Here is a 15,791-nt window from a genome sequence, read left to right on the forward strand (position 1 = left end):
ATAAATATATTGAAATATATATTAAAAGAATAAACTGAAAAAATCAATTTTTGCATTGGTTATTTACACATTTATAATTAATTTATCATTAAGAGGACGTGATACCGCATGTCTTGTCTCTGCCTTATACAAGCATAACATAGTTAAAAAGTGTTTAGCACGGGACAGCATTACTCCCTCGATATTTATATCAAAATTACCAAAATTTCAAATTACATTTAGAAGAACTGTACCTGTGATGTAGCTTTTTTATTTTTTTGATAGTATATACCAATAACTTTTAATAATTAAATGAAAAAGTTATAGGTTTGAGCACTAGGTTTTTCCATTTAATTATTAAAAATTATTGGTTACTACTATCAAAAAAATAAAAACGCTACATCACAGGTAAAGTTCTTCTCAATGCAATTTAACATTTTGGTAATTTTGATATAAATATCGAGGGAGTAATGTTATCCCACGCAAAACACTTTTTAACTATGTTACTCGTGTATAAGACAGAGAGACAACACATGCGGGTATCACGTCTTCTTAACATACAACAATATATAAACATGATACCTAATTTAACAATATTTGATTATAATATTTTTTAAATTTTAATCTTTTTTTTTAAACAAAATAATTGTTCAATAGAAATTAAACCTATAAATATTTTTATTTTAAAAATATATGTGGAAAAAAATTGGTCACATTTATACCAATGTACATAGGATCTATACATAGGCGGAAATCTATTAATATTTCAGAAGGGGCTAACATTTTTAAAATCAATATGAGCCACCCACCTATAATATAAAATTATATTTTCAATAGGTAATTTTTTTAGGGGGAGGGCTAATGAAATATCTAGGGGTCATAGCCTTCCTATTTCCGCCTGTCATGCTATACCATGTTTACAGAGTAAAATATACATAGTGTCATAAAAAAATTTAAAATTAAAATTAATAAAAGTTATTGTTTGTTAATGTTTAAACTTGTTTAGTTGTTGATTTAAAATCCTACACTTTATAATACTCAGACAAAAGTTCACGGAAAACCATGTAATAAATCATTACTACTTTACTAACACAGTATACCGTGTAAGTACTTGGTACACAATATTATATATTCGAGTTACATAACATTGTACAATATTATGCATAATACATAATAATATACATATGTGCTCAACTAAACGACACAACATTACGACAATAATACGATCAGTGCGAACTCGGTAGACATTTACGCTATATACCTACACACGTCATTTATTCTTTTCTTTCCTCGACTATTATTTCTATAAATATTAATATGACAACATTATTGTTGGTCATTTGGGTTTCGTGTGTATTGTATTAAAATATTATTATGTAATACGCGTTTGCGTGTGCTTTTTGTTTGTTTTGTCCCCACAGCAACTGTATTTGGCCACCGGCAACGCTCTCAGTTACCAAGACGATGCTTGCAGCGACGACGCGTCACAGAGGGCTGTCGTTTTGGACAACAGCGGCAGCGGCTTTATCACTGGTCAGGAACAGCTTTGCGTCGTGTGCCAATACTACCCACTATCCAGAGCCTTGTTGCCGTGCCGCCACACGTGCATATGCGCATCGTGCTTCGGCAAGTTGGAGACGTGCCCAATGTGCCGCAGCCCGATCAAGAGCTACTTCTGCGTGCGCAACGAAGATTATTTGGCCGATTGCGCTTTGGGTCTGGAGAAAACGGGAACATCGCCCAAACGGCAATCGTTTTCCCAGTGGATTCAAAATAGTATTACGGAATTTCTCGGCCTACATTAGGTCTCCACCTAGACGCCCACGCCCTCGACATCCCGTTCACATCCTCCCCACGCCCCCCCCTCTCACGCCATCATCGTCTCCTTAAATTTTGAATTTCTCCTCCCACGGTCCGCATCATCCTTTTCATCACTCTTAACTCGATTCGGTCGTTTACCGTTAACATACATTTTTCCATTTATACATACAAACAGATACTCACAAACACGTCCATCGATTTATATAACAACTCTTTGACGTATGCCACGAATAAGATGTAGAATCTTGAGGTACATCCTACAATCAATTCCTACTATCTATATAATGTAAATTAATCTGTATACAAACAAACAAAAAAAAACATAAAAAGTAAAAATAATATACTTACCTCAAAATTATGTATGTATCTGTTTGTGACCTCCACCTCCTGCCCCTTTCGTTTTATTTTTTAAGATATTTTGCACAAATATCATTATATTTATAATGCTACATAAATCGGTCTGGCAATGAGATAATATAACCAAAGACTTGTTTATCGCAGTGATGGTGTGAAATGTCTATTAACGAAAAAAAATGTTGACCTGTTCACGTTTAGCACGGTATTGGTGGCGTGAAATAATAAGCTATATTATAAACGAAAAGAACATATTGTGTAGAGACGCTAGTCGAGCAAGTTCTTAATATTTCCAGAACCACTAAACGAACGAATATAATAATGTTCTCTATTTTATGAATTTATCACAGTTGTTTCTCCCCTCCCCCTATATAACATATCTTTTGTTATAGACTTATTTATCACAGAAAAGTTCCTTATACATAATATATGTTATACTATATAATATTCGTAAATATTTTATTCTCTCGAAAAGAACTATACGTACAACACTTAACTGTTAAAATTTCAAAATTGCATGTACGTAAATTTAAAATATATGAAATAACAATAATCTTCCATAGTATAATTGTTGACGTGCTATCGCTCTGCATTTATAAACGCTATTTTTATTATCTTCGGAGTATATAATATAATTATAATGGTGAATAATTTATATATTAAATCATTATCATTATTATTATTATTATTATCATTATTATTATATATTATTATTATCATTATTATTATTATTATTATTATTATTATTATTATCATTATTATTACATATTTCTGTGTGCATATTGTCCGGTAACTTGCCGCTATCCTCAAAAGAAAAATCCTCGGGTTTGATATTTTGAAGAGGTTTAGCTAGAAACCGAGCAATAAATTTAGTTATTATCATTTTATACATTATTTTCATTTGTAATATTTTTTTTCCTTTTCGTTTTATATTATTCCCTTAATTCTTGTATTTATTGATTTCTCATTGAAGTATTGCATATATGGTCATAAAGTATGCGACATCGATAATATGCCGTTATATTATTTTTATATTGTATTTTTATGATTGTAATAATAAAATTATATAAATGTATAAAAACATATAATTTATGTATGACGCATACCTATATATAATATACAAAACACAAATTCTCATGTAGTTAAGAGATGTTGCTCGGTCCATCGTTTACTGACTTCAAAACATTAAAACAAATGTTTGTTAGAACACTGACCATCATATTATAGAAATTCCCCAACTTATATAAGAAACGCACATATTATATGATTATGAATGATACATTAAATACTCCTAGTTGTATTTGTTGATCTACAAAACTGTATTGTTTTAATTTAATTTTAGTGTTTACCATTGAGGTGAATTTATATAAATAGTTTAAGATGTATTAACGTTAAGAAATTTGCAGTGTTTACTCTTAAAACGAAGAGAGTCTGTTAAAATTTTATGATAACTTAGTTATTACCTAATTTGTTTATGGTTAATATATTCACTCGGTTGGGCTAAGATGGCAATTTACTAAAGTGTTTTGTCGTGAAACATCACTAACATAATTCTAATTATTATGATTTTTTTTTTTTTTTGTATGCCTATAAAATTGAATGTGTGATTGTGATTAAATAAAAATGATTCAAATAACTTTTTTTTCAACCAAGTATTGTTTTTACATGTTTATTATACCTATGGTCGCGTTTATTATAGACGTTTAGACGTGCCTCCGTGGTGTTCAATACAATATAATACTGACAATATACACAAAACATACATTGTTTTTGTATATTATATTGTACTAAACGTATGGAGCTTTACTACAGCTGCTTCTCTGCAGGTGATTCCGTTCTCATTAAAAATACCGTTTCTCTGTATAATAATAATCGAATATTTCAATGACGCATTAGTGCAGTTTTACGTTTTAATCGCCGAGTATTTAATTTTCTCTCGTTTATACAAGTTAACATATATATATATAGCTATAGTATACCATAAAAACGAACAGCTAATAATTCCTATAATGACACTACAAATGTATTTTTTTTTTTACCGACAGCTAAATGCAATGTATACCTGTTCCCATATCCGTATTAATTTAATAACCAATGCTTTAGCATTACAATTATGTATATGGGGCTACGTAACGGACAATATTCCTACCTGCGACCTACCAATTCAAACCCGTAACCCCTTCTCGTCACCGTACGTGCATAAAACGTCTCGAGCCAGTGGCGCCGAACCTACTTAATAATATGTACATTGTACACAAACCGGAGCAATCGTTTCGTCTAATAATTTCGGTCTTCATATATTAAAAAGGATTACCTTTTCCTATACGTGTGTATTGATGATAAATATCTTTTTTGGCTTCGAAATATGTGCACGTGTCCGGCACGTCGGCGCCGCTGTTCGTTCGTAACCATCGTATGTATACATTGTACAAACATATACATAATTATAAAATCGTAGGCTTCTTGTTGAAGCATTTTGTAATTGTGTTTATTTTGCTTCGCCGGAAAAGAAATAGTAATGACTAATGACTAATGAGAATCGATTTATTTACAGTGGTCAAAATAAAATATAGTTTCACGTTTATACGATCGACACGCATATACTATATGTGATTACTAAAGCCTCTTTGCAAAATAACATTATTTTTTGGCGTTATAGGACTACAATACATTTCAAGCACGTAAATTATTTTATGCAACAGATACTTCAAAGGTAACACGTCTTTTTTTTTGCATTTTTACAGCATTTTCAGACCATTTTATTAATTTTTAGTGCAAATTATATTAATACACTGTGCAAACTTACATTGTACATTATAAAATTGAAAAAATTATAATAAAAACACATTGTTCTAGAAATATATTTTATTTACTTAAATACCGATTTTTACCAAGTATAAAAAATGTAGGCAAATGGTACCCACTCTATTGTACATTAGATTCCGAATGGGTCACTATTATAGGAGTGTTAAATTTGAATTCGATGATATACCATTGTATACAATGTATACAAAAAACGATTTTGAACGGAAACGGCTTGTCAGCCTGTAATATCACTAAGTAAATATTCGTGATATGTTTTTTTTTTTTTTAGTATTACTGTTGGTTAATTTAATTTTTTCTTGGGTAGTTAGTGTAATATTTAGTTACTATAATAACTAATTATAATTATAATAAACTATAATAATTTTATCTCATATTAAAATTTATTTTAACTCGAAATTTAATATCTCTGAAAATATATCTGTGAGAAATTCAAGTACAATTATGGTTATTAGTTGTTGAATTATAATAAAATATAAAGGAATCATTTAGTCAAAATCTGGTTTAGCTTAAACATTCTAATTTTTTATAAATTGTTGCTTGTTTGTCCCGATTATAAGAAAAAATACTAGGAGTCTTGACCTCTCTAATGTACAAATTAAATCAAATTTTCTATCTCTTAAAATTCTAAAACGTCCCTCAAAATTAGGTTAGTATTCTAGTTCGAAGCATTTTATCGACAACTTATATCGTTTCTCACACACACACAAATAAACAGTAAGTATTGATAAATTGTTATACAACTGGTCTTACCGGACTCTTGCTTGTTTAATTCAACAACATTATTGTTCATTTTGACAACTCAACATATTTTGAAGAATTTTTTGCCATTAACAAAAGTTATGTCGATTAAATTCATTAAAATCTTTATTTAAAACAATATTTTTTTTTTATGTAGAAGTTATAGTTTTATTCTACTTTAAACTAAATTTCAGTATTAAAGTATATAACTGTGTACTCAATTGTTTTGATTAGGTATTATGAAACAAAATAAACATATATACCTATATTATGTATTACCTTGTACCTATATCTTACATATTTGATAAGAAATCTGATGAAGTTAGAATATAGATGTATAATATGTCAATTGTTTGGCCACTTTATTTTATCTAATGATTTTATAATTATGTTTATTTTTTGATATCTATATTAAATGCTTGTCTTAAACTAAAGTCTAAAATATTTGTATAGCTGCCTTTAAAAACAGATTAAATGTAAAACTCCAAAAACGCAGTTTTCTTTTGACCTTATATCTTTATAGAACTTAAATATGAAAATTTTCAAAACATTCTCTTAGGTTGAACGGGTAGTACAGATCACCTGTTTTCGGAATTTAAAAATGTATCTAAGAGTCTAAGACCAATAACTAGTGTTAGAAAATATCAAAATAATGTGTTCCTTCCATAGGAAGCATGGAACTCAATAATTTTCGAATATAGGAAATGTGAAAGAGTTCTTGTTTATGAGTAACTTGAACGAAAATTCCTGTTCCTCGTATAATGAAAAAATAATAAAACGAACGTTACTTTTAATTATAATATTATTTAGTATTCATATCATAATCACTTCATCAGTGACTAATAAATTACTCATATATGATACACTATGTACAGTGTACACAATGTTCATGTTAAATTAGTATTTAATAAAATAATTTTAAGCGAAAGAGTCTTTTCAAAATATAACTAAACTTCATTCATTAAAGAAAATAATTTTACTATTATTTCTAATAGTTTTACATTATCGTCATTATCAAAAATCGATAACATAAGTATTCATTGAAAATTTCAAATCTACTCTAAACATTTTTTGAAATAATATATTGAATACACTTAATCAATATTATTAAAAATTGGGGCTCTTTAAAAATGCTTGTTTTCCCGACACGTTTTGTTAATTTTTGATTACAGAATTTAGTATTTATTTTAATGTAAATATCCAAAAATCAAAAGTTAATACATCCAAAGTTCAATCTTAGTCTAATTATTTTTCAGAAAAAGTATTAAATTTAAAAATTGGCTTATTGTTTCTGATTGAAAATTTGTCAACAAAAATAAATCATTGATAATAAGATAGAAAATAAAAAATAAAATAAAGGATCGGGTATCACGTTTATTTTTCGCAACACCATCAAGTTTTATTTTTAAAAGAAACTTTCCTAATGGCTAATACTGCCCCCAACCAAATGTACTAACTACCAGTTGCCCTCAACTGAATGTACTACTTGCCCTCGTCGAATAAAATATTAGCAGAATATAGATACCGTACAAGCTGTTATGGTCATCATTACCAACAAAGATAATTTATAAATTAAACATTTTAACTGATACACGCTCACTATAGGATACTATGACTGATTAATTACTTGTGGCATCACGAGGAAATAGTCGAGTTGTCGTCGACGATCATCGTATGAATAGGTATTTGTCTACCTAGTATCTACATATATATTGCTAAATATACACTTCTACGGTTTTCCGTATAATATACAACGTTGTGTTGTAAACAACGACATGTAGGTCATTCATGAAGTATGCTCTTCTATTCAAATGGTGATATACAAATACAATATTATATTTATGTTGATGATGTATAAAAAAGGTAAATAGGAATATTATATACTTATGACATGCCCTAATATAATTCAGTTACTATTATTTCCATAGCGACTAAATATAATTTTAAAAATGCCAAGTAAATAAGCACATATTCTTGTAAATTTCTAATGAAGATTTAATGAAATCTGAAGTATTATAAAATTTTTAATAACTTCCTGTCAATAATAAAAGTGATTTATAGGTACTTATACAATTAATATGCATTATGGCCATTATGTTTATGGTATATTATTAATTTTAATAAAATTAAAATTATTCAATAACAATAAATTCTAAAATAAATTTAAAAATAACTTTGTTAATTGTATAAAAAGCCCAAACTCAAACTCAAACCCTTATAAAATAAGAAAATATTAAACAAGCATATATTATATAATTAGAAAACTTACAGTTGAATTCAATCTTCTGATTTAAGTAATATAATTAAAAATATATTTTTAAATAAACACAAAACAACAAAAATCAAACACTAATGGTTTTATATTAAGCTTATAAATTGCTAAAATATTTTTTAGTTGGTACCTATCTTATTAAGTTTCTGATTTACAACACGCTGCAGATAACGACTAAACTCGATTTTGTTTAAAAATAGTGAATCTTAAATTTCTCAGTATCTATTTCACAATCAATCAGAAAGTACTTAAACCTAACTCAATATTAATATATTGAGGTTTATTATCCCTAAACGCTTTTTATAACTTAAACTTTTATTAAGTACAGTCTACGTGGAATTTCCAATGAGGCTATAAAAAACATCTTAAGTTATTCATAATATACACTAAACAAATGTAAAATATAGAAAAATATATGTATAAGTAGGTAATGTTTAAAATACGACGAAACGCACTGTTTAGTATTTTGACATCTTATTAAATTTAAAAAATAAAAATAGTTTAAAAAAATACTGTAAAATGTCAATAGTTTATAATAATTTTACTAGTAAAAATTATCAATATAAGGAAATAGATTTATGACATCCAAGAAATCGATAACTTATCAGCATTAAAATAATACTTCGGCATAATTAGCGTGATGGAGATTAAAATGCGAAATCGCACTGTGGTGGCAACATTAATATTCAACGGCGATGATGACATTAAATTTCTACTTTATGAAATATTGATTTTATATTCATTATTATTTAAAATATATAGGTAAGTTAAGAAAGAAAAAAATCAATTTTTTAGAAAATATAAAAATATGCATTGTATGCGAATGAAATAAGCACATTTTCACAAAAATTGACGAAATATGCAAAGTATACATTTTAAGTTTTTTATTTTTAAACATTGAATAGCTTGGATTTCTAACTTGCTCTATTTTAAATAGGGAACATTCAGAACAATATGCAACTCCTTTAATTACCAAGTCCTAATCATTATTACGAGGAACTTGAATCCTCAATCAACCTGTACGCTTAATTGCACTTATGATATAGACGAGCTTTACTTATAGGGTGTTATGATGTCATTTTATTAAAATTGAAACGTATTTATTTTAATTAGGATAGCTTGCATAACTTTTCATAGCCTCATACTTCATAGATAATTAAATAGATGTGTTAGAACTTTGAAAAATTAACAGTTAAACAGTTAAAAGTATAATAATATAATTTACAAAATGTAAATATCTAATAAGTTTTTGTCATAGTCTATACATCGTAGTCACGTTATCTTCAGTATGAAAAAAATGTACCTTACAAAGTTCTTAATATTAATGCGTTTCACTATCGCGGTTGTAATTGTTGCGAATTGTAACATAATTTACTACAATTCAAGAGAAGTAGATGTGAAAGTAGTATATAGTTAGAAAACTGCGCCATCGTTAGGTAGCCAGGTAGGTACACTTTAATGGTGATACACCATTAAATGGGCATTTCAAAGTTCAAATCGTTGCACACTACTTGAGTCTTATACCTGAACGAGGAAAAAAATCATTAGTATTATTGAATTCTGTTATAAATGAAAAATACACCAATTTATCCATGATTGAAAACAGATAAATTTAGAATTTGAATCACGTAGATTTTTTTTATTTTATATGTGCTATTTGTAGTAACTAGTATTGCGTATTTGTATATATAAATATATTGCTAGTATGAATAAAACTATCAACACCGTTAAACTGTTGAATAATGAAATATATAAGTAAATTAACCGAATCAAAAAAAAAATGTATGCTAAAGATAGTAAAGAATAAACAAAATTAAAGAAAAAACATAGACATCATAAACAAAACAAATACATACATAGAGCAAAAAATTAATTTATAAACAATTTCTCCCCTTTTTTATATAATAATAATAGTTTAATTTTTTTATTTTAATTTACTGATAATTAAAACAAATAACAAACAGAAAAAGTTTATTTTTAATCGTTACAAAATCAAATATTTCATTTTGATTTAAGTAACATCGATAATCTATCACATTGTAGACGTCCAGTGATAGTTATTTATTTATTTTTTTTAGAAAATCTTAATTAACCTGATTATACACGTAGCGGTTTAGCCACACGGGGTCGTGGTTTTTATTCACATTTTATTCAAATGGCATACTCAAACAGGTGCGGACGACCGTGTCCTTCAGCTTATATTTAACTGTATATGTTTCAAAAAAAACTATTTAGAATTTAGATGTAATGGTTTGACCACAAAACCCGCTAGAGGATACTAAATCATAAAATCACCCTTGAAATGTAGGAAAATAACTATAATTCAAATAAGTAGCCAGGATAATTTTAATGAAGGATGTTTTAACTTTGTATTAAAAATTAACATGTGCCTTGTGGGACCACGTACTCTCTATTGTAGGCATAAATGGAATTAAATATACTTCGGGGGAAGGTTATCAATTTCATGTGTATATAATATTTATATTCTATAGCTAAAAAATGATCATGTTTAAGTTTAATATTTACATGTTAAGGAGTAGACAAAGCCCTTTCTATATGTATAAAAAATGATTTAACCTCTTACCCATTGAAAATTTCTGAGCACGACTCTGGTGAAGTGGATTTCTACTTCATTAAAAAGTACCTATCCATATACCTACTATGAATAATACATTTTATATAGATGATATAAATGATTATTTTTTTCCTTTCATGAGACGGATAGCCAAACATAACATAGTATTTTTTACAAATTGTCTGTACAGCCTAACTTGTCGAAATAATGCTTCAACTTCAAACTTCGGGGATGGTTTCCGATGGCAAAGTGAATATCCTTGATCTTAGTACATTATAGAGACCAAAAGTAAACATTTTTCAACAGTTTTCAAAAAAATCGAGATAAACAAAAAAAAAGTGACGGAAAAACGGGAATTTTTAGGCAAAACCAGTTTTCAACCAAATCGATTTTTTTACATAATTGTTACTCAAAAACTAATAACTGTAAATACTTGAAATTTTCACCAAATGTTTATGTTAGTTTTATCTATATACAGTTAGATTTTCAAAATATTTTGGCTTTTTTTTTAGTTATTTATAGATAATTGAAATTTTCGACTACCTACCCATATTTTGTAAATCGATTCGTCACTATTGCAGAACACTAAAAAAATAAAACGAATAGATTATTATTTATAAATAAAAAATAAAATAAAAATGTATATTTATATTTTTACGTATTGTATATTTTTATATTATTAAAGAACTAATTTTGTTTTATTTATATATAGAAAATATAAGTTTCCTGCAATGTATATTGAAAAATAATTATTTTGATAGTAAGTATACCTGTATAAGAGTTTTAGAAAAAAATAATGGTTAATATAAACTTTTCACACCAATTCACTTATAGCAGTCATTCAAGGTGGAGCCAAATTTCCAGAAAATTCCACCCGTTGGTTAAAAAGACACCGGTGCAGGGATTTATTAAATCTCCAACCTAATACATTAATACCACATGAGGGTTTTGTCACTGGACAGGTTTCCTCCTCATCGTGTACACTATATTATCATGTAAATATTTTCCACGTCATATTATATCCTATTTGCTTGTTATACATAATATTATATTACAGATTGTAAATTCTCTATTTTAATAAAATATATATTTATAAACCAATGCCATACTAGGCATACTGTCATGTTGATTATTTTATGTCCCGTTCCTACATTATTAACAAGTGTATATATATATATATATATATCGTACAAAGAATAAAGACAAACCACATAGGTAAAACCACAAAAACAGTTTATTTGATAGACAGTTCTTTTATTGCGTCTACGTGAGACGTGAATACGTCTTCGTGTTGTTACTAAGTATTAGTACTTAAAGCGGTTTGAATTTAGCTACTTCCAGTTCATTAATAATAGTAATTTATTTAATTCACTAATGTAATTTTTTAGATTAATAGTCACCAAGCTTTTTCCCCCAATTTTTATTAAATAAATTTGTATTAGGTGTCTTGGAGACTATGTATAAAAATAAAACGTGTCTATCGATGCATAGCATACAACTAATATCTATTACAATACTTAAGTGGTATCAAGGGCACCCATAGGACAATTCTCAAGGGGAGGACAAAATATTAATTTATCATTTCATTTATAAATAGAAATGGCTATATGTAGGTATATTGTAAATACTATATAATATATATATATATAATTACTAGGGCTCAGATTTATATGTATTTATGCTACCAAAATATGTACATAAATATGTGCTAAAAAAACTCAAAATATGTATTTTACTAATATGATTTATTTATTAATATTTAATTATATAATATATCCATATGAGGTCCTTTTAAATAGTAAAATTATTTAAAAAAAGGTATTAAAAATTATAAAATATAAATACAAAAAATATTAATTATCTTTATTACAATTTATGATAACATGGATTTTTAAATTTTCAATTGTTATTTATCGTTTATCGAGGTCATAAATATCGAACATTTGTTACTACGAATATTTTGTACCTTTGGAAACATGGGAAAGTATAGTTAATATAGTTCATTTAATTAGAAATCCTTTGATACGAATTTATCACTTACCTAAATTAATTTATCAAATCACAGTAAAAATATGTATTTACACATAAATCCGAGCCCTAATAATTACACATATATTTGTGATCATAAATAAAATATTATGGTGATTGGTGGTGTAAACATACATATACATATCGTATCTATGGTAATACACAATATTTTAAGTAAGGTGGATATATATATATCCACGTATCCACCTTGATTTTAAGAATTTATAATTATCAATAGAATAAAAACGAAAAAGCATGTTGTGATTTATAGCTGATTGACACGGACTACTTCTATAGTAGTCCGTGCTGATTGATAACCTGGTTTTCATAAAAAAATTATAGATTATCTTATATTAAATTAAATTTTTAAATTCTATCTATATAATTTAATAGATTTTGATCACAGTAAACAATATGCTAAGAATTTCTAATTTTAAACATTTTCCAGGGGGGACATTTCCCTCCCTTGCCCCCCCCCATATGGGTGCCCTTAAATGGTATTACTGATAAGATACCAATTTTTAAAAATATTTTTTTTATCAGAATTTATACTCTCTATATACAATATTAGTCAAAAGTCGCTCTCTGTCTGACTGCTCTGCTAAGTGTTATTTTATTTATTAAAAAACCTAGTTATTAGTACCTACCTACCTATATAGATTTGTTAGATTAAATTTTAAAACAAAAAAAAATTATACAAATTATATTACTATTTCTTCGACATTTTTTTCGACGGTTGTTGAAAGCTTTTCTTACCTCGCATAACTGTTTGAAAAATTGCAAAAAGTACCTACTTACATGATTTCAGATTGGCCGGGCCATCATACTGAACTTCATGAACAACTCTCACAACCCAAAACATTTTTCACAAAAGGTTATCAAATTAAGATAACATCGTTGTAAAACCAATTTAGGTGCATAATTATAGTAATTAAGTGAGATTTGCTCAGAATCTAAACAAAAAAAAGGAAGAAATAAATACTAAATTATACTGCGATAATATTGTATTTATTACTTTATAGTACATTACTTAGTGGTTAGCTAAATATGCATGTGATTATGTGAATGTTATAATACGCCAACTTTATATAGCACACTATCTCCATAATTAACTATATATATATTATCTAATATAATAGTTATGTAGATATGTATTATTATTATATATTAATTAATATAAAGTATTATTTTATATTGTTATAAATGTATACGTCATAATATATTTGAATTAATATAGGTACATATTATTAATTTATTATTTTATTACCCATATCATAAAGTCATTAATCCAAATGTATATATACTCGTAAAGTCTAGTAGCTGATTTTTAAATGTAAAAGATAAAAGCTAGAAAGTAATTCACCTTGGTATATTTTTATCTTTGTTTAGGAACTTAAATTATAATATAGTTGAATGTGCATGCGTGTGTTGTTTTTCAAGCTGTTAGGTTTTACAAGTAGGTATGTTTGTATGATAATATCAATCATATTTTGACGCTTTAACCTAAAATGTATCCTGCGTATACAAATAATTAAGTATATAACACTATTGAGAGGGTTCTTACCAGTGTGATTTTAAAGAGCTAGACATAATATATTAATGATATGCAATATGAAGAGTATCCGTGCCCCGTGTGAATGTGTGCATAATAAATTATTATTGTTCATTAATATAAAATATGAATGCACAAATAGACATATAGGTATATCATATTAGGATAACTTCACATGCATAAGTATATTTTCAAATAGATTCAAATTTGCAAACAACTTAACTATACATTCACGTTTACCCTTTTTTTAATTGTTTTTTTCTTCAATAATATTTGACGAAAACATATTTATTAATATATTATTTTATAATATTATAATATTATATTTGAGAAAAAAGTGAGGGAAAGTTTAAAATAAAAGAAAAATTCGATGTAAAGTAAACGTAGTGACCAATTCATATCTGTTTTCAAAATAATTAAGTAACAGATTATGGAATAATTATCTATATGATAGTCAAAAAAGGTACTTTTGACGTAAGTTACACTTATTTAATACCCCATTTATAACTTATAAATTTTTTTCAAAAATTCAAAAAACCATCAGAAGAATTATGAATGTTAATAAATTGTGTTTTGTTTTTCATGACTATGAAATCTAGTTAATCCTTTAAATATTTTTTAACCATAGTACTAATTTATATATCGTTATAATATATTCATATCGTTTGAGTTAGTTACATAATAATATTATAAATTATGATTGTGACGTTTCACGATTGAATATTATATTATATATTATATAACCATTTAAGCCATTTAATCTGAATCCAGTTATATATGTTATTCCAACTTTTGTATCATTTTTTTACTAAACTCTTGCACTTTAAGCATAAAAACAAAACGCATTCAATTTTATTTCTGTGGGTTTTTTTTTAATTTTTAACATAAATATATTTTTGGGCTGGATACAATTTTTTTTTTACCTATTTTCGTAACACTTTATATAGATATTTTCTTTATCATGATTACTTACACGAAATCGCCGTAAAATAATTTATAGTTTATTGTTTTACCTTCCCAAAAATACATGTATGATTCATAGGTTTTTCTTGTAAAGGAAAATATCATGAAGCATGCTACGTTTTTTTTAATAAAAAAAAAAAACGAATAAATTAAAATAAATGGTTTGGTAATAAATAAAACTGGAATGTAGATTGTAGGTACCTACGTATGACTTGAACTAGAGACCCATATCTTTATCAATATCGTACAGTATGTACAGTATGTACATAAAGTACATATTATTATATAGAAGTTCAAACCACACCCTGACTTTCAAACTCTATTCTGTAGGTATGTTTATTCAAGTGCAAATTTTTTTTTATTTAATTGAATACTTTTTATGAGATTTTATTAATAATTTCAGCCCTAAAATCTCTTTTACCAACTATAATTTGATTACAAACAATTTATTATTTTTACCTTTAACATATTTTACTGCAACTCAATAAAATATAAATAAATTCAATAAAATTTAAAGTCCAAACGTAGATAACTTGTTTGAGCCAATCACAACAATCACATTTAATTACTCATTGGGAATTTGTAAACCATAATGCCATTGCTAATAATATATTCAGAGTCTCAGATAATAATCGGTATTAAGTAATAACTAATGACTTATGAGTAGATAAACTAACCTGCCT

The 15,791-nt window shown here is 26.8% G+C and overlaps 1 protein-coding gene across 2 annotated transcripts in view; it reads left to right on the plus strand.

Moving 5' to 3' along the window:
- The window catches only part of LOC114129332 (cell growth regulator with RING finger domain protein 1-like), a 36,550-nt gene extending 32,743 nt beyond the window's left edge, over nucleotides 1-3,807 (plus strand). For both annotated transcript variants that reach the window (XM_027994043.2, XM_050205550.1), the window contains one exon: nucleotides 1,401-3,807. In XM_027994043.2, the coding sequence (XP_027849844.1) occupies nucleotides 1,401-1,784 (384 nt within the window). In that variant the 3' untranslated portion in view covers nucleotides 1,785-3,807. The remainder of the gene's footprint in view (nucleotides 1-1,400) is intronic.
- Nucleotides 3,808-15,791: the final 11,984 nt, after the last annotated feature.

The sequence above is a fragment of the Aphis gossypii genome, chromosome X (assembly GCF_020184175.1).
Source record: "Aphis gossypii isolate Hap1 chromosome X, ASM2018417v2, whole genome shotgun sequence".
Classification (NCBI taxonomy): Eukaryota; Metazoa; Arthropoda; class Insecta; order Hemiptera; family Aphididae; genus Aphis; species Aphis gossypii.